Genomic DNA, 21485 nt, shown 5'->3' with positions numbered 1-21485 from the left:
CTGGAGGCAGTGCCACTTCAGTAAGGGAAGGATCAGTAAAGAGTCCTTTCCTCTACCCCTCTTTTTGTCTCTCCTCCCACCCACTTATGTCAAGAGGCTCATGTGCTTCAGTTCCCACCCAGTATATTCATTCATTCATTCATTCAGAAACGCTTATTGACTCCCTGCTAGGGGCCAAGCACTGTTCAGACACAGATCCATGCTCGCATGGAGTTTACGTTCTAATGAGAAGATAAAGGGATTAATGTTTAAATTTTAAAAAGAGATGCTTTTTCAGAGAGTGATAAGTACTCTGCAGATGATAAAAACAAGCAAGTGGCCTAGAGGGAGATGGGGGTGACCTGTTTTAAGTAGAGGAGTCGTGGTGGTCTTCCAGAAGAAGGTGGTTTCTGGCAGAGATCTGAATGAAGAGGAGACGGGCTTCATGAACTCTGTGCTGGGGTATGATCGCGGGCAGTCGGGTCCCCAGATCTACTCCCTCATGTTGCATGTTGAGTTACACCACATGGATCCCAAGAAAGAAGATTAAACTGTTGCCACTGCCCAGCCTTAACTCCATTAAAAGACCTCAGAACTGGCAGTCTCAGGAAATCTGGTCAACTGGGGGCCACAGTGATGACGATGGGGTGGGAGGTTGGTGGCCCAGGTAAGGATATTTGTAGTTTGAGTGAGTGGTCTTTTCAGTTTCTCGGAGCTCACAATTCCTCTGTCTGTGCAGAGTGGCTACTGCTGTTCACAGCAGCTGGTAGAAGTGAGGACACGGGTTCCGTTTTATGAATGTTTGATGCTATCTCTCTTTTCCATTTAGGGTTTACACTCAGGACACTGAGCAACCAGGGAGAAGAATTCTGGGTAGATTTTTAACAGAAGGAAGTCTTGTGCTTGAGTCATTAGGCAGGGGGCCGGCAATGTCATTTCCTCCTGGCTGCGTCCTGCATGAAGGGATGTTTGGTGGGCCACCTCCCATTCCTGGACAGCAACTGAGCGTGGCAGTGGGGGCATCTTTCTCTCTGCCTCTCCACACCACATTCCCTCAGAATATTGCTAGTCTCGTGGCAGTGGATAGGGGCAGTGTTTCAATGAGAAGTCAGAGAGAAACCCGGGGTAGTCCTGGGAGCACCCGGGTGCAGTGAGAGCAAAGTGAGAGACAGAAATATTTAGCAGATCCAGCTGGTCTCTTCCGGGGTTTCCTTCCATGTTCACAGTTGTCCATTGTAGTTATAAGGCAAAACGATTGACTGATGGCCAAAGAGAAATGGATTCTGAAAAGATCGGCTGATAGTACAATGCTTGACACATAGTAGGTGATCAATAAATAGTTAATGAAGAAATATGAAAAGCAATTAGAAATGGTACATGAATCATGTCATGCCATGGGTTCCAATTTTCTTAAGAGTACTTTGAAATTACTTTGTAATGATCAAGTAAAAAGATTGCAGTAGGTTGAAATTGTATGACTGAGAGCAAAAAGCTGCCTCTGAGGTCCAGAGAGATTCTTCAAAGACTTTCCTATGCCTGGAAGGGGATTTGATATTTTTCCACACTTTCATCACACATGTCTTGAGAGACTATTTTTATCTGACCATTTCTTGAGATCCTGTCTTCCTTGGGTGACATCTAAATTCCAAATTACTGACCCTGTGTGTGAGTCAATTTGGCAATTGACTGCTGTTGATGAATAATAAATTATATATTATGGGATAAACTTTTCCATGGTATTTAACTGCCTAAATTCATATGTATATCTCTATCTATGTACCTGTGTATCTATCTATCCTCAAGTCCTTGACTTTACTGATTTGACTTATTTTCTTGATTTGAATGTTCTGGTTTTCTAGAGGCCTTTCATAAGCACATTTATTCTATATTTGCGCTTTCCTGAGAGCTGAACTGAACCTGAAATTCTGTCTGCACAGACTACCAGCCTTGATTAGTATTTACCAGTAGACCATCTTAAATACACTCCTTTAACGTATGAGAAATATGGACAGGATTGTCACCATGCCAGATTGGCACATCTTTCCACAAGAGAACTAAACCCACATTAATCAAAACTAGTTATCTCTTATAGACTAGAAAAGGGCTTCAACAGTAGTTTAAAAGTAAAGAGAAGAAAGTAAAAAAAAAGAAAGTATCACCATCAAGCCAGCTGAGAATTCCTTTACAGGACTTTTTTGCTCACTATTCACCTGAAATGGAGTTTCAGATAAAATACAGGACACCCAGTTAAATTTGAATTTCAGATACACAACAACAAAATATTTTGGACATATTTACACTAAACATTTCGTTGTTGTTGCTCATCTGAAAAGGAACCCCCCCCCCCAAAAAAAATCCTCTCCTCCATAAAAGCAATGATTATTCAAAAATTGTTACAATCAACTTTTTTGAAATTCTGCAAAATGACCAAAGGCTTGCAGCAATCTGGGGAACATTTATGTAGGAAAAATGCCTGAATCTCAGTAAGTGTGAGCTTTGTGGCATTTTAACTTATCCTATTTTCATCCCCCTTCTTTGCAGCTCTGAGTATCCCTTGAAAACCAATTGCCCTTGATCACAATGAAAACCAGCAGCTGGCAGCCATTGGAGGCAGAATGGGATTGGAGCTCCTTCAAAGCCCCATTTTCAGAGAAGAGTCATTATTTAACCTCTGGCCTTATGTTAACCCTGATCCATGGCATAGAGTGCACAGTTCTCCCTCGAATAGTTGTTATGAGAGCTTCCTGGCATGCTCTCTCTCTCTCTCTCTCTCTCTCTTAAGAAGAGAGGTGATAAAAACTTAGCAGTACCAAACTGAAATTTTCTTCTTGATATAATCAGAAAGATGAAAGGGAATTGGAAAGAGAATCTTATAATGCTATTTAATTACTGCTGTGTCCATATATTACTCAAACTCACCTCTTGTTTGTAAGGCACTTTGAAAACACCAACCTACACTTAATCAGCCAAGACCCTCAGCCACAAATATGGGTTCCTTATTAGTCAGGCGAAGCATTCTTCTTAGCCGGGGTAAGCTGTTTTTTTTAAGCCAGACCTAAGGTTCTGCACCTGGGTGCGTGACATAGTGGCGTTCCCTGAATTTTTATGATATGTTGCCAGATTTTGATCAATATGTAGAATTGATTTCCCTCTCCCAGCTGAGGATACACGCTTTTATGTATGTGTGACAGAAGGCTTTGCAGAATGAGTCGGGCAAAGTATATTATACTCTTTATCCCTAAGAAATATCACCTCTTTATAGGAATTGGAACACTAGTCAGGGCAATATACACTCAAAGGCTACATAGCAATAAAAGGTACCAAGTAAACAGAAAAAAATAAACCTGCAGAAAGGCTTCTTTCAACTTTCCAAACCTTGCTTTTTAAAAACCATTATTCACCTTTTAATGCTTTTAACACACTATCCAAACTCCTAGAATTCAAAACTGTGGCTAATTTTCTCCCTGTAGGGTTGAGACTTCAAAGGTTCAGAGGTTAGTGGTCAGAATCCTTCCACTAGCAACCAAATCAAATTTCCGAATTCTTGCAATCAGGGTTGTGCTTTTATGGAAACAAATATTTCTTATTCATCCGTTTTGCCAAGGCAATAACATATGAGTAGTGATTTGCAGTGATAATATTCTCTCTGAAAAGCTTCCCAATGTGCAACTTGATCTTTTTTTTTCTTTTCTAAGATATATTATGAAAACATTTTGAGCTTGTAAATGATTTGTTCCAAGTGACAACGGAGAATAACATATCCTTAAAGAATAGTGGTTTTCTCTCTGCCTGATATATTTCTGGACAGCTGGGATCAAGCAGTATAGTTATATCCTGGAAGTGTGGAGTTTGGGAAAGAGAGGTATAGTCTTGTGCATTAGAACAACAGAAGGTACAAGGTTAGAGAGCTGTTCTGCTTTTCTTTTCCAGTACAGAGCTGAGCCATGTTTGGGCACCTGGAGTGAGCTGGCAGAAAGCCACTCACTGCCTCATCCTGCCGTGTTCTGCAGAGATTTCTGTCCACGGTACAGTCCGGTTGAATGGCCTATTTTATAAACTAAATGCCACAGTATTTCCACATATCCAAATTCAAAGAAATATGCTTACCTAACATATGAAAATCCATTGAGATATCAGACTTGGAGTTTTTTCCCCCTTGTTTAAATTTTAAAAGAGATACTTGTCTAACATGACAACATGATTTTAAGTAAGTATCTAACTTGGATTGAAATGTTTGTGTCCTGGACAGAAAAACAGTAAGAGTAAGTCATGAGAAGACATTGGATAGGAGGGAATCAAGTCCCACTTCCTCTTTTAAGAAAGATTTGTGTGGAAGGCTGAGGCAGAAGGATTGTTTGAGCCCAGGAGTTTGAGGTTGCTGTGAGCTAGGCTGACACCACGGCAGTCTAGCCTGGGCAACAGAGTGAGACTCTGTTTCAAAGAAAAAAAAAAAAAACCAGAAAGAAAGATTTGTGACTCACCATTTTTTGACTTCTAAGAAGGAGCCTTCGAAGAAGCAAAAAAAGTTTTTTCTTAAAAGTTAAAATCAATAAAAATTTTATTTAATCAGAACATTAATAACTAAGGAAAAAGGACAGATGTCATACTGTAGCAGGTCAGCCTCAGGGTCTGCAGTATCTGGCTGGTGGGGAGGAAGTAGAGGCCGAAGGCAAATTCAGGAACATGATATGACTGTGGCTCTGACCCCCAAGGACGCTGGCTGATGGTCCAAGTTGGCGTTCAGAGGGAAGGGGAGCCCTTGATGTAATGTATCCAATGCTGATATCCATGGGAGTCCAGTTTACAGGTAGAGCATGGCAGCAAAGGTCTCCTTGAGGAGGTGATGCTTCAAATTAGCAGGGAACTAATAGCATGCTTTTGAGTGGTTCATCTTTTTAGAGCAGAACCCTAGCCAGCAACTTGGGGTCAGTGAAGTCTCTAGTCCCTCAGGAAGAGGAATGGGGAGACTTCACAGGGCTCCAGCTGAGTGGAGCTGGGCTCTAGTTCTTAAGGCAGAAGTTCAATTACACAGACTAGACCCCCACAGTGAGATGTAGGAGAGTGTTATAACTCAGTGGATCCACTGTAGACATCACAGACGGTCGGTCTACAGAAAAACAACTATTTCTGGAAGCCACACACTTGCAAAGGTGGACCTCAGTAACCCCAACTAAGAAGGTGGGAAATGACATCAGTGTTAGGAAACCAGGCAACATTGCCATGGCAAGTAGAATCAGCGATATTCATTAAGGGTGTGCCCTAGTGGCAGCCCTGTGCTAGATTTTATGGGAAGGAGGTGAAAAGAATTTACAGAATCCCAAATGGCCAATAAAGGAAAGATGCAGGCTGGAGAACCTGGAAAGCCAGTTATTAATTCAGTCAAATGCCGTCAAGGCCACAGACCTGCAAACCAGGGGAGCCAACAGTGGAGTCCCCCATCCGAGGCTGAAGGACCAAGAACCCGGGAGGCCCTTGTGTAAGTCCTGTAGCCCAAAGGCCTTCTCCTGATGTCCAAGGACAGGAGAGGACAGATGTCCCAGCTCCAGAAGAGATAGCAAATTCACTCTTCTCTGCCCTTTTGTTTTACGTGGGCTCTGAACAGAGTGAATGATGCCCACCCACTTCGGTGAGGGTGGATCTTTATTCAGTCTACTGATTCCAATGCTAATCTCTTCTAGAAAAACCCTCGCAGACATACCCAGGAATAATGTTTTACCAGCTATCCTGGTATCCCTTAGCCCAATCAAGTGGACACATAAAATTAACCATCACAACATACTTGTTATCCAAAACAAAATGGGGGATTTGGAGAAAGGGAAAATGAATAGTGAGTGACTAAAAATCAACAAATTCCAACTACATGTTCCCTAAGAACACGTTATAGCGAATTAATCTAATTGCTCAAGGTTGTTAAAACTAGGAAATAGTGCAGATGAGCTGTAGCATTGATTCTGTTGATGTTTAATTCATCTGTTTATTTGTTTATTTGTTTAATTCATCTATATATTTAGTGCACAAATCACATCAGCCTGCTTCAAACTTTAAATGGTTTGCACTTAGGATACAATACAAAATCCCTGATGTGGCCTCTAAGGCCACACAGCATCAGGGCACCCGACTCTCCGCCATCACCCTCCCCTTGCTCAGTCCGTTCCAGGCCCGGTGGCCCTAGGCTTTCCACACACTGTCCCATCTGGCAGGCACATTTCTCTTCTCACTCAGGCTCAAATAACCTAACTCCAAATCGTGGGCCTCAAATTAAATACTGGTTCCTCAGAGAAGGTTTGCTAAACCCTTGGTCAGATTCTGCCTCTCCTGCTGTTCTGGCCCCTGGAACCCTGGTGTCTTCCTTCATAGCACAATTTGCAATCTCTTGGATTTTTCCTGCTGGTGTACGTAATGACTCTCTTCCTCAGAAAAGGGCAACCCCTCCAGAGTTCAAGGACCACACCTACTTTGTTCAATTGTAAATGTAACGTATCACAGCGCTTGACCAGTGTGGGCACACAAAAAAGACTATTCACTGAGGACTCCAAAATGAATATGAGCTCTATTTACACAGAGTCTACATTCTAGGAACTAGAAAGTATAACGACCAATGTGATCAGTGCAGTACTAGAGGGTTGTATAAAGCACCAAAGGAACACCCTGAAGGGAAGGGTTACTTTGGCCATGAGGCAATTTCCCGTCTCCCTTTTTGTCCTTGTAGGTTTCTGCAAGAGGCTGAAACGTGGGGAGGGTGATGACACCACACGGCAAATGCACAGCAATTGCAATGGAGGGAGAAGGAAGCAGGAAGTTTGAGTGGTGCAGCCTCTAGGTGATCCCCACGGGACCTTCCATGGCTGTGACCCTCCCTGCAGCACTTGCATCCAAGACTCACATGTAGACAAAGAATAATTTTGAAATCTGCACATGATACACAATCGGGAAGAATGACTAAAGTGCTGTCTTGCTGTGAAATTTTATTTCATCAAGTTTGCTTTAAACATACATTCCACATTGTATTTCTTAATGGAACATTTGCTTTCTATTAATTAGTGTGCCTTTGTGTTTAAATACATTTGTAATTAAATTCAAATGACTTGGAAAATGAGGTTTCTAAGAGAACAAATCAATGACTCGATATTCTGGAATGTGAAATATGTTACAAAGTTAATTCATGATGCCAGAGTTAAAAACAAAAACATAAAAACTGAAGCTCAACATTCCTTTTTTGAACTCCTGGTGTGCTGTCATCTTTTCAATTATTACCATAGCATGATTTTTATTAAACTCTTACTTTTATTTCATTTACATGATTAGGCCCAAAAATCAACATTTTAATTGCACCATGAATAGACCATTAGCCAATTTATGCTTACTCAGTTGTTGAAATAAAGTTATAAAAACCAATTTCCCTTTCCTTCCTCTCTCCCTCTCTCTCTCCTTCCTCGTCTTTCCCCTTTCTTCCTCTTTTCTTCCTTTCTTCCACAAAGATTTATCCTAGAGTGAGCCTGAAGTTCTGCTGGTGCACACATTTTGAATATATATTAATAATACTTAGATTCAGGCATATTTAACCAGAAACCTCCAGAGTAAGTTTAACATGACTCAATCGACCCATTATAGTATACATACAGAAGTGTCGCACACGTCTTAAAACTATTTAAGCCCAATCTGATGTAACAAAGTTGGCTTTTCTGCCCTCTCCATTCAACTGTGGAGACTGATTCACCACCATGAAGTGCTTGGTTAGATTACTGTTCACTCCTACTTTGAGAGCAAAATAAAATGTACTTAGCTGACTTTTTAGTGAGTCAGTAGACCTTCTTTTCATTTCCTAATTCTAGTCTACTTAAGGCTAGAGTAAGTGGTTCTCTACCCAGCAATTGTAATTAAACCCATTAATTAAAAAAATACACATAGACCTTAACACATCAGTTAAAATGGTTATAAGTTGTAGCCAATAAAGCATGAGAATCAAACAAGCACCTAGTTCTATGTACCAAGGCTGAAATATTAAACAAGACTGAGTACGTTTAATTTAGCCGATATGTCCCTGTGGATCTGCTTCTTTGTCTTCAGCTGTTTTTAGAAATAGTTTCTTTTTCTTGCTTTTGCTGTTGTTGATCTTTGGGAGTCTACCTGGGTCTCCTTAAGTATGGACAGAAGACAAGGATTTGTTAGCTCTAGTGTACAATGTTTACATCCCTCTGACACATGAAAAAAATGTCCTGGAGGGTATTATATAAATTGGCATTACTCTAAGTCATTCATTGAAAAATAGACTAGGAAATCCTGTATGTTTAGTAAAACCACTTTATAAAATGAAGTCAAGGATAAATCTTAATAGGCTTGTATGAATATAGATTAAGATTTTCCTGTTGCCTAAGAATTGAAGATAATCCTTAGTGGTGCCAACAATAGATGAGAAGCAGCACAGCATTTTATTTTTATTTGTTTATTTTTGGAGACAGCGTCTCACTCTGTTGCCTATGCTGGAGTGTAGTGGCATGATCATAGCTCACTGTAACCTCAAATTCCTGGGCTCAAGCAATTCTCCTGCCTCAGCCTCTTGAGTAGCTGGGACTACAGGCATGTACCACCATGTCTGGCTGAATTTTTATTTTTTATACAGATGGGGGTCTCGCTATGTTGCCCAGGCTGGTCTTGAACTCCTGACCTCAAGTGATCCTCCTGCCTCAGCTTCCCAAAGTGCTGGGATTACAGGCGTAAGCCACTGTGCCTGGCGAGCCTTGCATTTTAAAGGAGAACTCTGAATACATGTACCTAAGCCTTACCATGACATAGACATTCTTTCTGGTGCAGCAACCAGACAGGTCTTCCAATAGCTTGTAGTAGAGAAGGCCAGAGACTCATTAAAGCAGATCCATCTTCAGGGGACCTTTACAAGAAGAGAGATCATAATGGCATTTCTTCCCTGGTTTACATGGAATGGAGCCAAGTGAAGGGAGACAGGAAAAGAACCCCTTAGAGAAGTGGGGGTGCTACACAGAAAGAGCTGCTGTACTTTTAGTCCTTGGCTTGATGCTTGTTGAGCTGGAGGAACGTGTAGGCCTGTCCTGGGCTGCTACAGAAGTAGAGGACAAGTGAGTTTTTTGGAGAACCTGGAGTTTGAGGGATATAGAGAAGTCTGAAAACTAGAGGCTAGTTAATGTGGCCGCTAGCGGCAAGGTAAGGACAGAAGGTTGCAGTAGGAGCAAGTTCCATTGCCACCATTTGGCTGGGCAAAAATGCACAAGGTTTCCCATGAATCAAGGGGGCACCACAGAGACTGTCCACCAAATGGAAAAAAGGACAGGTCATGTGCCATTTCCTCAGTGCTGGTCCCACCTGACAGCTGTAATAGAAGAGAGGGGAGGAACAGGGACAGTAGGAGAGGAGATTTGAATTGGGTGAAAATTAAAGTTTAATTTAGACTGGACTAGAATTTTCCATAGCTGAAAATGAGACTCTTCTCACATCCGAGAATGGCCTCAAAGCTAACAGATCTGCCTGAAATGTCATCTAGGGGCTGAAAAGGGAGAGCTGCTTGTTTGAAGGTAGCAGTGGAGAAGAAAAAACACTTTACTGAATAAATCACTGGTTCAGCACATTTAATAAATCAGTTCCACAGTTTATTGAAAAAGTAAGCTACTACACTACCGATGGTCTATTTTTTGCCAAAAATAATTATTTTTTGAACTTGAACCTGAATTTAATCAAGCCTCTTCAAGTAACAGCTTCCTGGAAACACAAGAGATGGAAGAATCTGTTAATGACACCAGAAGAAACTGTCAGCCCAATCCAGAATGTGAGAAATTCAACAGGACAAACAGCCTTATTTCTTCAACAAACACATGGCATGTTAATTCATAATGCCAGAGTTAAAAACAATAGGAAAAGGAGGGAAAACAAAGGAAGGAGAATTGTCACAAATTAAAAAGGACTTAGAAGAATATCTAACACATGTAATACGTGCACTATTTTTGAATTTTTACCTAAATAATTACTGTTACTAATAATAGTATTTATTCAATAATACTAAGGAATTATTCATTTGAGAGGCATGAGAATGCTATTGTGGTTATGTTTCTTTTTTTCAGGTTCTTATGTATTAGAGAAACATACTGAGGTACTTACAGGTAAAGAAATATGATGTCTGGGATTTATTTTAAAATACTCCAGGATAAAAGAAAACAAGTGAGAATTTGGGGTAGGGGAAGGATTGACGAAAAAATAATGGCAGAGTGAAATAATTATTGAAGCTGGGTGATAGGTATACATGACTCCATTATATTATCCTTTCTATTTTTACATGTGAAATTTTTCATTATAAAAGGTTAAAAATTAATTAAAATCAAACAATCTGTTTAGATACTAGATATTTTATTTTTAAGGTCGGAATACGGTATGGCATAATGAAATTAACCATAGTTTTGAATACTGGCTACATTTTTTATAAACCGTGTGACCTTAGGGAAGTCACTTAATTCTTACAAGCTTCATTTTCCCTATCTGCTAAGGGAGAATAATAATAATTTCTCTTATTGTTGCAAAAAGGATTAAGGAGATGGCATGTGTATAACATTTAGCAAAGCTCTCGGCACAAAGTGAGTGCAAGTATTAATTAGCCTAATCAGACTTAATTTTCATTTGTCACTATGCTTTTATTTTAAGCTACTATCTTTGATTATAGTTTATCTTGGTACCTTAAAATTGAAAGCTGCAGAAGTGAAAATGTCCTTAGTCAAAAATCCTCAGGGGTGGGGGAGCTGGTTTTATATCCCCTCATCTTGGAATGCATCCAGATTTGACCTTTCATCAGTTGGGTTTCTATGATTGCAAGTTACACAGACCAAGTCTGACCAATTTAAGAAAATAAAAACAATAGGCTATCTCACAGAATCCAAGGAAAATCTGGATCCAGAAAGGCAGACTAAGGGCAAGCTCAGGAACCAGAAAAACCCTAAAGACCTATTAATAAATAGGGATTAATATAAACCTATAATGTTTAGCTTCTTCAGGTTACCACAATCAGGATGAATGAACTTCAGCTATTTTAAGTCCCTGTATCACTTTGTTCAAGCTTTCGGTTTCAGAGAAGGAGTGCCTGGTTGGCCCAGTTTGGGTCACATGCCTATCTTTTGGTTGGAATGAGGAGGTGGGTTGGGTATCTCCAATGACAATCCCACCAAGACTGTATCCACTGAGGGAGAGATTATTATCTATGTCAGACTACTAGTTGTTCCCCAATATTCATTCTTTCCCTCTTCCATGGCAATAGGGTTTTAGCTATCCACATGCCTGTCCAGCTAAAGATCACATTTCCCAGCCTCCCTAGAAGCTATATGTGGCAAGTAAGCTATAGCCCATGGGATGTGAACAGAAGTACTATGAGACACATCCAGGTTTTGCCCTGAAGAGAATAGGACACAAGCTGCTTGGGTCTCCCTAACCCCCTCTTGTAGCTAAGTGAAGGCTAAAACCAAAGGAGCCACCTTGTCTTAAATCAATGGTAAAAGTTGAGCTGCCAGAGTTAGCAAATGAAAATACAGAACACCCAGTTACATTTGGATTTCAGGTAAACAAGAGATACTTTTAAAAATATATGTAAGTACGCCCCATGTAATATTTGAACATACAGAGGTCCAACATATGTTGTTAAGTGAGAATAGAATGAGGAACAGAACAGTATGTATACATGGGTTAATGACCTATATGTTTATGTGTAGAAAAAAACCTAGTTCATGTTTAAATGTGGCCATCCAGCTGTGGTATGAACAGTGATTTAGGGAGGAAGGACAGGAAGTTGCTGTAGTCATCTAGGCAAAAGATAATGGTTGCTTTAACCAGAATGGAGAATTAAGAATGAAGAGAGTGCTGGGAAGGTGGCTCAGCCTGTAATCCCAGCACATTGGGAGGCCAAGGCAGGAGGATCACTTGAGGCTAGGAGTTCAAGAACATCCTGTCTCAAGAAAAAAAATAAAACAAAACAAAAAAACAAACAAACAAAAAAACAACAGAGAAGGGGAGACAATTGAAAATACATTGACTATCAATACATTTGTTCTAATTTGTTACCAGAGATATTCATGGTGGGGGCAGAGTGTAAAAATATGTGGGAATTTTACTTTTTAAATTATAAATTCCTGCAATGTTTTAATAGAAAAGATTGAAATACTTGACTTCCAAGAAATAAAAAAAAAATCTTTATGTTTGAAAAGACTATGAAAAGCTAAAAGACAAATGCGAGCATAAAAAAATTAGTTGCAAAATATGTGCTGGACAAAAAATTAATATTTCTAATACATAAAGTACTCTTACGAATCCAAAAGACAGATTAACCTATCAGTAGAAAATGGACAAAGAGGAGAAAATTCACAAAAGAAATCTATATTTCTGATAAACTGAAAACATTCTACCTCATTAATCAAGAGAAATGCATATGACAGCCAGATACTATTCTCCTCTTAAATTAGCTTCATCTTTTTTTTTTTTTTTAAAGAACAAGCCCAATGTTGATAATGCAGACTCCTTGAGGAAGGTTGTTATCAGGGAGTGAGATTTTAGAGTTTAGTTTGTTAAATGAAACAGCCTCAGATGGTGACAAGCAGCCTAAGGTGATTGTTATATCAACATAATTCATAATAGCCAAAAAGTAGAAACAACCCAATACCCATCAACTGATAAATGGATAAATAAAATGTACTACATCCATACAATGGAACATTATTCAGTAATAAGAAGAAATGAAGCATTGATACATGCTACAACATGGATGGACCTTGAAAACATGCAATAATGAAAGAAGATAGTCACCAAAAAGCACATATGGTATGATATATTAATCAAATATTAATATTAACCAAAAATAAAGCTGGTATAACTATATTCATACCAGACAAAACAGACTTTTGAAGCAGGTCAGAAAATGTCACCCCAAAATGTGCTACTCTGACATAAGGATTATTTTGAGCTGGAGGCAATTGACAAAAAGCAGGTACAGGATGAACTCTCTGCCCTCCATCATTGACCTGAAAATGGAACATAAATTCCCCTTGTTAGGTGTTCACAACTTGTTCCCCTCCATATCCACTTCTCCCACCAGGAAAGGGACAACAATCTTATCACTAGAGCGAAGATGGCACCAAGACAGTGTCTACACAAACAAATCTAAGTAACTGGGCCTTATCTACTATTGGTTTCCCCATATATTTGCAGGATTGGTCCAACATCAGAAAATCAATTAGTGTGATTCACTAAGTAAGGGATCAGAATAAACCACCCTAAATTATGTCATTTTGGCATAAGGATTATTTTGAGTTAAAGGCATTTGGGATTGAATATATGTAGAAAGAAAGAAGCATGCCCAGAGCTTTCCTTATCTGACTAAAAGCAAAAACTCTGGAAAAATGAGGACTGTCATAAATCCTCTGTTCCAGGAAGTTTTATGGCCATGAAGAAGATAGAAATTCAGCGCTAGGTAGAACTGCACAGACCCACTTTGCTCCATCAGTTTCTGCCATATACTTACCTTCCCACAATTTGCTGCCCTTGGAAGCTGAAAACCCCTTTTCTTTGTCTTGTGCCTACTCCACAATTTATCTTTCTTTGTTTACGTGGTGTATAAGCTCTCAGGCCCATCTATGTCTTTGAGTTTTCACTTCTTTTTTAGAAAGGTCCCTGTATCAGCTAAAAATTAACATTAAATAAAATTTGTATGCCTTTTCTGTCTTTTGTCAGTCTATTTCGCAGGGCCCCAAGCAATGCAAAAGAAGAGAGGAGAAGAATTTGTTTTCTCTCCTACACACTCCAGTTGTATCCTTTTCACTGTCACCTTTAGAATGAAGGGTTAATAGATTTTCTACAGGTGCTTTTTGTTTCACCACCTCATCACACGCCATTTATATCAATCTCTGCATGGAAAGGTGGGCAGATTTCCTCTGTTCCAGCATCAATGAGGGCTTGCGTATCCTTCAGGCAACTAATTTAGTTTCCTTTGTAATTTCCTTTAGCATTTGTTCACTTTACATTTTTCCTTTCAAAATAGCTTATATTCTTTGTTTGTTTTTTGAGACAGAGTCTTACTCTTGCCCGGGCTAGAGTGCCGTGGCGTCAGCTTGGCACACAGCAACCTCAAACTCCTGGGCTCAAGCAATCCTCCTGCCTCAGCCTCCCTAGTAGCTGGGACTACAGGCATGAGCCACCATGCCTGGCTAATTTTTTTCCATATATTTTTTAGTTGTCCAGCTAATTTCTTTCTATTTTTAGTAGAGATGGGGTCTTGCTCTTGCTCAGGCTGGTCTCGAACTCCTGACCTTGAGTAATCCTCCCGCCTCAGCCTCCCAGAGTGCTAGGATTATAGGCGTGAGCCACTGTGCCCGGCCCAAAATAGCTTATATTCTTAAAGCCAAAGTGAAGTGTATGTTTCTTTATTTTTACTCATTTATCTATTCCATACATTAAAAAAAAATTTTTCTTTCTCCTCCTTTTCCTTCTCCTCCTCCTCCATTTCACACATATTTTTGAGTACATATTATGTGCCAGGCATTGTTGGAGGCATTAGGGACATAGCAGTATACAAAAAAAAGGAAAATGAAAAAAATGAATGTCTTGCCTTTTAACATTTTTTTTTAGACATGGGGTCTCACTCTGTCATCCAGGCTGGAGTGCAGTGGCATAATCATAGTTCACTGCAGCCTTAAACTCCTGGGCTCAAGTGATCCTCCTGCCTCAGCTCCCAAGTAGCTGGGACTACAGGCGTGGACCATTGCATCCAGCTTGCCCTTATATTCTAATGAAAGGGGCAGACAATAAACAAGGTAAATATGTAAAATATGTAATATGATACAGAAATAATTGGTAAAGATGATTCTAAGAGTAGAAGATAAATTGTAGAAAACCAGATAGGGATGCAAACAATCATTATGTAATATAAGTACAAATAACCTTTGTCCTATAGAGATGCAGATGATTTGAGTCTGGTAAAAGAGATTACAGCCCAAGGGTTTTATTACCCTATGGGGCATTAACTAGTTTTTATGTAATTTAGTAGTCATATTCAACATTTTTCTTTCAGTGACTACAAATACATCTGTCTGTCCTATGCCCCTTGGAACTGGCTTTCTCATCCTGCTGGCTCTCTCATCCATGACCTTGTGTACTCTTTATATATTGTACTATGAAAGCCATGATTTTTCGCTTTTTAAAAATTATACATTAGAATATAGAATTCAGTTTATGTGTTTCTGATTTGTTATATATCTTTAATGAGCAAACTAACAAAAATTAATATATATGTGTGTGTGTATATATGTGTTTGTGCACGTGTGTGTATTTTTTTCTTTTTTGGAGATAGGGTTCTTGCTCTACTGCCGGAGCTGGAGTGCAGTGGCATCATCATAGCTCACTGGAACCTCAAATTCTTGGGCTCAAGCAATCTTCCTGCCTCAGCCTCCTGAGTAGCTGGGACTACAGGCACATGCCGCCATGATGACTGGCTAATTTTTCAGTTTTTTGTAGAGACAGGGTTTGACTATGTTGTCCAGGCAGTCTCGAACTCCTGGCCTCAAATGATCCTCCTGCCTCAGTCTCCCAAAGTGCTAGGATTACAGGCATGAGGTAGCATGCCTGGCCCCTAAAATATATTTATGTATTAAAAAATAAAACAATAGTAATTTTAAAAATCCTATGGATTGATTTTTTTACATTCTAATATTGATAGACTGTTGGGCATTAGAAATGGAAATTATGAAGACCAAGCAGTTATATGTGACAAGAGCTTATGAGAACGTTTTTTAAAATATGTGGATAGATAAGTAAATAAAACATTTAAACTCCTAGAATAATATCGCCTCTTTACTGGTATAACCAGTACACTAGGTATTTAAGTATTTGAAATCATTGACAATAGGGGTTCTCAAGTCAGGCTGCCTGGTTTCAAATCTTTGCTCAATCACTTCTTGGTTTGGGCAAGTGATTTAATCTCTCTAAACTTCAGTACTGAGGAATAAATAAAATAATATAAGTAAGAAGGTCAGAACAGTGCTAAGAAGTGCTCAATGTTAGCTACAAACTTTCTGTTTAGTTATGTTATCTTTGCAAGGAAAAGTTACAATATATAAAGTAACACAGAGCAAGTAAGTAACCATTGTAGCTTCCTATCATTGTGTCAATTGTTTAAAAAAAACATATACAATGTTTGCAATTATCAGTAGAATAATGTTTCTCAATCTTGAAAAGTTCTTATCAAGGCTTCTTTTGAATTAAAATAGATTAATTCTTATCAACCCAGATAGTCCTTCATTTATATCTTTATTTTTTGAATTATAGAACTTTTGACAACCACAGGTAAATTTTGTTGTCCAGTCAAACCTCAGTTTCAACAAATGGCACTTCTTTTGCATGAAAAAAATAAATTTCCTAAGTGAATTGTTGCTTGAGTAAGCAACTTAAAATACAAAGAAAAGATGCAGCAAACATTTCTTTAGAGGATTTCTACTTATCCCAAACTTTAGTAGCTAATAATTCTCTAACAGAAACAAACAAGCCAAATAAATAAATGAATAAATAAAAATTCAATAGTTATAAGTAGGTTTTTCTCCCTTAACAAAGAAAACACTTTTCTTAGTACAGAGATATAGATAGAGAGAGTGTGTATACCTCTTTCACCAGAATATTTTTTATAAAATAGTTTAACTATTAATAATATTTATATTAACCAAAGTACTTTGTTTTCTCTAGTCCTCACTCATGCTACTATCCCTATGCTCTAGGTGACATTTTCAGACTAGTATTTCACAAAGGACCATTTATTTGAGCCCTTACCACATTGCCTTAAAATTTCAGACCATTCTAAGTAATCCATGGGCTTAAGCAATGTATTGTTTGAATTAGATGGCTTCTGGGATCTTCCGCCACTGAATTTCCATCAAATTATAAGGGGAGATAGAAGTACTATAGGTCTAAATTCTATAGAGCTCATCATTCTAATTACATCACGTAGGGAGGCCAGCTGGCTAGCTGTCAAGAGACCTCTGGAAGCTCATTTACATTGGTAAATTCACTGTTAGACAGGCTCTGAATCTTTGCTTTGCAGGTTTAAAACTTGATTTTTGTCAGCACATTGAAAGTAAATTCTTCTCTTGGCATACTCATATCATCCAAGCTTACAGAGACAGACATGCCATTTTATTAATTTACAATGGGCAATAAAATTTTTATGTGAATTGTGCTGCATCAACAGGACTGGCACATTTAATCTTTAAAGACAAAACTACATGGGAAGCCAATTAGAATTGAAAACTTGTTGTGGGTATGTATTCAGAACAAGAGAAGGTAGTTGAAAGACGCACCTTAGGGAAAAGCTTGTCATGTGGTCTGGAGTCTTTTGAGTCTGCAACCCTAGGTTCCTTCTCCCCTTTCATAAGGCTGAGTGCAAAATACAGGAGCACATAGGCAATGTAGTTTATTTTGGGGAGGGGGGCAGGGTGAGACTTAGGGATGAGTAGGAACTAGGTAAAGGGAAGATGAGTGTAGGGAACATTCCAGGGATATAGAATAACATATGTAATGGTTCAGAAGTAAGGGACAGATTGTGGTGGGCCCAGAAAACTGTATGCCTGAAGTGTACAGTGGAAAGAAAATAATCTCAAGAGATGAGGGTGGAGGGGTAGTTGAGGCAAGAGCACATGAAGACCTTGAAAGCTGCAACGAGGAGTTTGCGTGTTTGTCCTCAAAATGACAAGGAACCAGTGAAGAATATTAAGCAGGAAAGTAATGATGGCCAGATTTGCACCTTAGAAAAATCATTCTGTCTGTGGTGTGGAGAGTGAATTGGAGGGATGCCAGGCCCCAGAGAGATGGGTTGACAACCCAGGTTAGAATGAAGGAGCTTGGAAGATGGGGTGAAGAGAGGTAGGTAGAATTTGCAGGACTGGGTCATTAATTGGATATGGGCAGAAATAAAAAGGGAACCAGAAGGGTGATGTCCAGATTTCTAGCTTGGGCCCAGGAGCTCACAGCGTGAGCAGAAGGAGATGATGAGTTCAGTTTAGCATTGACATTTTGACTTGAGCTTGAGGATTCTTTGAGATATCTAAATGGATTTGTTCAATAGGCTGTTGAACATTGGGGTTTCATATTCAAAAGAGATCTGGCCTGGAGATTTGGGGATCACCAGCAAATAAATAATGGTATAATAGCAACCCCAGAGGGGCTGATGACCCATTGAGAATGCATGGCGGTGGATGACAATGGTTCCATAGCTGTAAGCCTGGGTGGAGTTCACTTTGCTTAACCAAAATTATTAAAATCAACAAATAATAATATCTGTCACTCTTCTGTGTGCATTCTGGCAAGATCTGTTCAAAGCTGAGTCATTATAGCACATGACTGGAAGCTCCATGAAAGGAGCAGTATGTGTTTTATTTCCCACTTTAGTAAACTACTGCTAATATCCTTGCTGGGCTTATGCCAGCTAATCTTCCTGTTGCTGTCCCTGGTTGATTATAGCTGGAGAAATTATAGGCTCATATCATGGATAGAAGCTGCTGCCATGGATTTGACATTGGGGACTGCTATTTTATATGCTGAGAGCAAACTGGACTGAGATATGTGGATATTTGGGCAGAATAATAATATTTATTTCTTTAATAATTAGGAAGAGGATAAGGAATAAATATAGTAATTTCTCTGTATCAATGGATTCTTCATCCTCAGATTCAACTAACCATGGATCTAAAATATTCTAAAGAACAAATACAACATTAAAAAAACCCACAAATTTAAAAAATATAGTATAACAACTATTTACATAGCATTTACATTGTATTAGGTATTCTAAGCACTCTAAAGATAATTTAAAGTATGCAGGAGGATGTGTGTGGGTTATGTGCAAATATTACACCATTATGTATAAGGGACTTGAGCATGTATGGATTTTGGTATGGGGGTCCTGGAACTAATCCCCCATGGATAACAAGGGATGACTGTATTTTTAAAATTTGTGCATCTTTTTCTTTATGTTCATAATAAAGAACTGATTAAGACATTCTTTAAAAAAATGGAATGCTGAAGAGACACTAAAAAAACCTGATTAAGTTTATTTATTGCATGTTATTTATCAAGCAAGACAACTTCTTGGAAGGCAGATTGAGTTAACAATCACATAACAAAATCTTCCATTTGTTTTTCTTAAGCAGCTCCATGCAAGCCTCAGAAGTCAAGGGAGTGTCACTTCCACCACATGCTGCTCATTGCAAATGAGTCACTAAGTACAGCCCACTTTCAAGGGAGGGAAAATTAGATTCTACCTTTTGGTGGGAGGAGAGTCAAAGAATTTGCTGATATGTTTTAAAATCACCATGGTCTGAGAAAAAAGAGGCTATGTGTTATGGAGGGTTTACCCAGTTAGTTTTCTATTAACAACCAATCTTAAATTTCTCTTCCTTCCTTTTTTCTTTTTTTTCTTTCCTCACTTACAGATAATAGCTACACACTGCGTCACAACTGGTAAGCTCCAAATCTAATAGATAATATCACTAGAAAAAAAAATGTTTAACAGCATATTTATTACCTTTCAGTTCTGTAGACCAAAGGCTTTAATCAGTTTCACTGGGCTTAAATCAAGGTGTCTGCAGGGCTGGTTCCTTCTGCAAACTCAAGTGGAGAATCTGGTTTTTTGCCTTTTCTAGCTCCTGGAAGAAGCCTGCATGACTGGGCTCCCTGCCCCTTCCTTGCATCATTCCAAACTCCTGTTTCCACTGTCACGTCCTCCACTTCCTCCACTGCATCAACACCCTCTGCCTCCATTTGTTTTTTATTGTGGCAATATATACATGACATAAAATTTACTATTTCAATTATTTTTAAGTGTACTCATCAGTGGCATTAAGTGCAACCATCACTACCATCCATCTCCAGAACTTGCTAATCGAAAAGTTTTAAAATGTTGACCCTTATTTTTTTAATCATTATTTTTATTTTTCCTTTTAATATGGTATATAGAAAGAATTGCAGCTTTTTGGGCATGGATAAGTTTCAAACTTCTGTGATCCTAAGTTAACTCATCTATGGTATTTATTAATAACACAGTTGTACACACCACATGTGGAGAGTCTAGCACTGGGCCAGGCCCTTTGCTCTTAATAGCTTAGATCTAGTATAAAAGACCATAGAGAATCTTACCTTTTCCAGTAATTCTCTAGAGGAAGGATAGCTTAACTCTTATTTAACACAAAGTCTTAACTGTTCTTTCTCTGGATGCTGAACATGATGCACTGGCTACATCCACAGGCTCCCTTACCCTCTGGCTTCTCATTGGGTTGGCAGAAAATCTAGAAGGTAGGTAGGAGTGAGGCCAAGGTATATATTCTTGTGGTACCCTTCCTTCCACTTCTAAGTAATTTTTAAATGCTCCTCTGCTGAAGTTCACAGTTCCTGACCTGCAGTCCTCTCTTATAGCACTCTTTGAATTCTGGTAACCACTCCCTCTTCTTGCCCCTTCAGGCATTAGTCCAGGTAGATATATGGTAACTCATGCTTTTGCTAACCTAGGCGTGCTTTACCATCTCTTACTGGTTTTCTTAATTCCTGGCCATACCTATTTTAAAAATTTCCTCCTTTAGGATATCTTCAAATACCCTTTTTCCTGCTGGACCCCTGACTGATACCTCTCTTCTGTTTTGAAACCAATCTTACTGAGAACCCCGTTATGTAAAACAGATAGAAGTGGAGCCACTCCAGCTGATGTGAGGGTGAATGATGTAGGGCCTTGATTGCTTGACTTTCCTCATCCACTGAGGTGGCCTCTGAGGACCCCAGGGCTCAGAGAAACATACTTTGAAAAACACTGGACTGATCAAACTCAAGGAAATGCAAGCCCTGATCAATGCTGGGATGATATTTCTATACAACACTCATTAAATATTAATAACTTCACCTGACCACACAAATGTATTTCAGGAGCACGTGAGAACCCAGCTTCAGATATTAGCTCCATTTCTAGAATTTACCTACACCATCTTTGTAGTATTTCAGAGGCTATATTACATGTGATTGGATATTCAGCTTGAGGGTCCACAGGCTGGTCTTGGTTAGAAGATTGACAAGAATGAGGACGTGGATTTGATTTAAGATCAATTTCATTTTGGTTTACTACCAAATCAGCAAATAGCTAATGCAAAGAACGTTCACATAATCAAGTGTGTTGTCATAGTTCACCATTGCTTTTCTAGTTCTCAAAATGTGTGGTCTTAGAAAAACCCATGTGGAATGAGAAATCTACCGTGTCAAAAAATTCCAATCATCAACTTTCTGCCCATGATTGGAGGAGCCACATCGGCACTCAAGAGTCCAACCCTGCTTTCATACATGGGAGTTTTTGTTGTGCTGTCTCTGTACTGTTTTGTACTCTGCCCACTTGAGGTTTAAATGCTGTAGACTTGGCCATGGCCTATTACATATATTAAGAGCATTATTTTTAATAGATCTTAAAATGTAGCTATTATTTGGTATTTTCT

At 39.0% G+C, this 21485-nt stretch overlaps 1 protein-coding gene across 5 annotated transcripts in view; it reads left to right on the top strand.

Moving 5' to 3' along the window:
* Positions 1-15532, top strand: part of LOC138396844 (putative uncharacterized protein encoded by LINC00269) — a 63771-nt gene extending 48239 nt beyond the window's left edge. For 4 of the 5 annotated variants that reach the window (XR_011235724.1, XR_011235725.1, XR_011235723.1 and 1 more), the window contains one exon: positions 6689-7152. Coding sequence is in view for 2 of the 5 variants with exons in the window: in XM_069490531.1 (XP_069346632.1) it covers positions 6689-6722 (34 nt within the window). In the remaining 3 variants the exon portion in view is untranslated. Of the gene's footprint in view, positions 1-6688; positions 7153-15322 lie in introns of those variants that run through there. The other variant, XM_069490529.1, reaches the window with a different exon arrangement.
* The last annotated feature ends 5953 nt before the right edge of the window (positions 15533-21485 follow it).

The sequence above is a fragment of the Eulemur rufifrons genome, chromosome 16, assembly GCF_041146395.1.
Source record: "Eulemur rufifrons isolate Redbay chromosome 16, OSU_ERuf_1, whole genome shotgun sequence".
Classification (NCBI taxonomy): Eukaryota; Metazoa; Chordata; class Mammalia; order Primates; family Lemuridae; genus Eulemur; species Eulemur rufifrons.
Note: the sequence above shows the minus strand (reverse complement) of the source record. Positions and strands in the feature narration are given on the sequence as shown.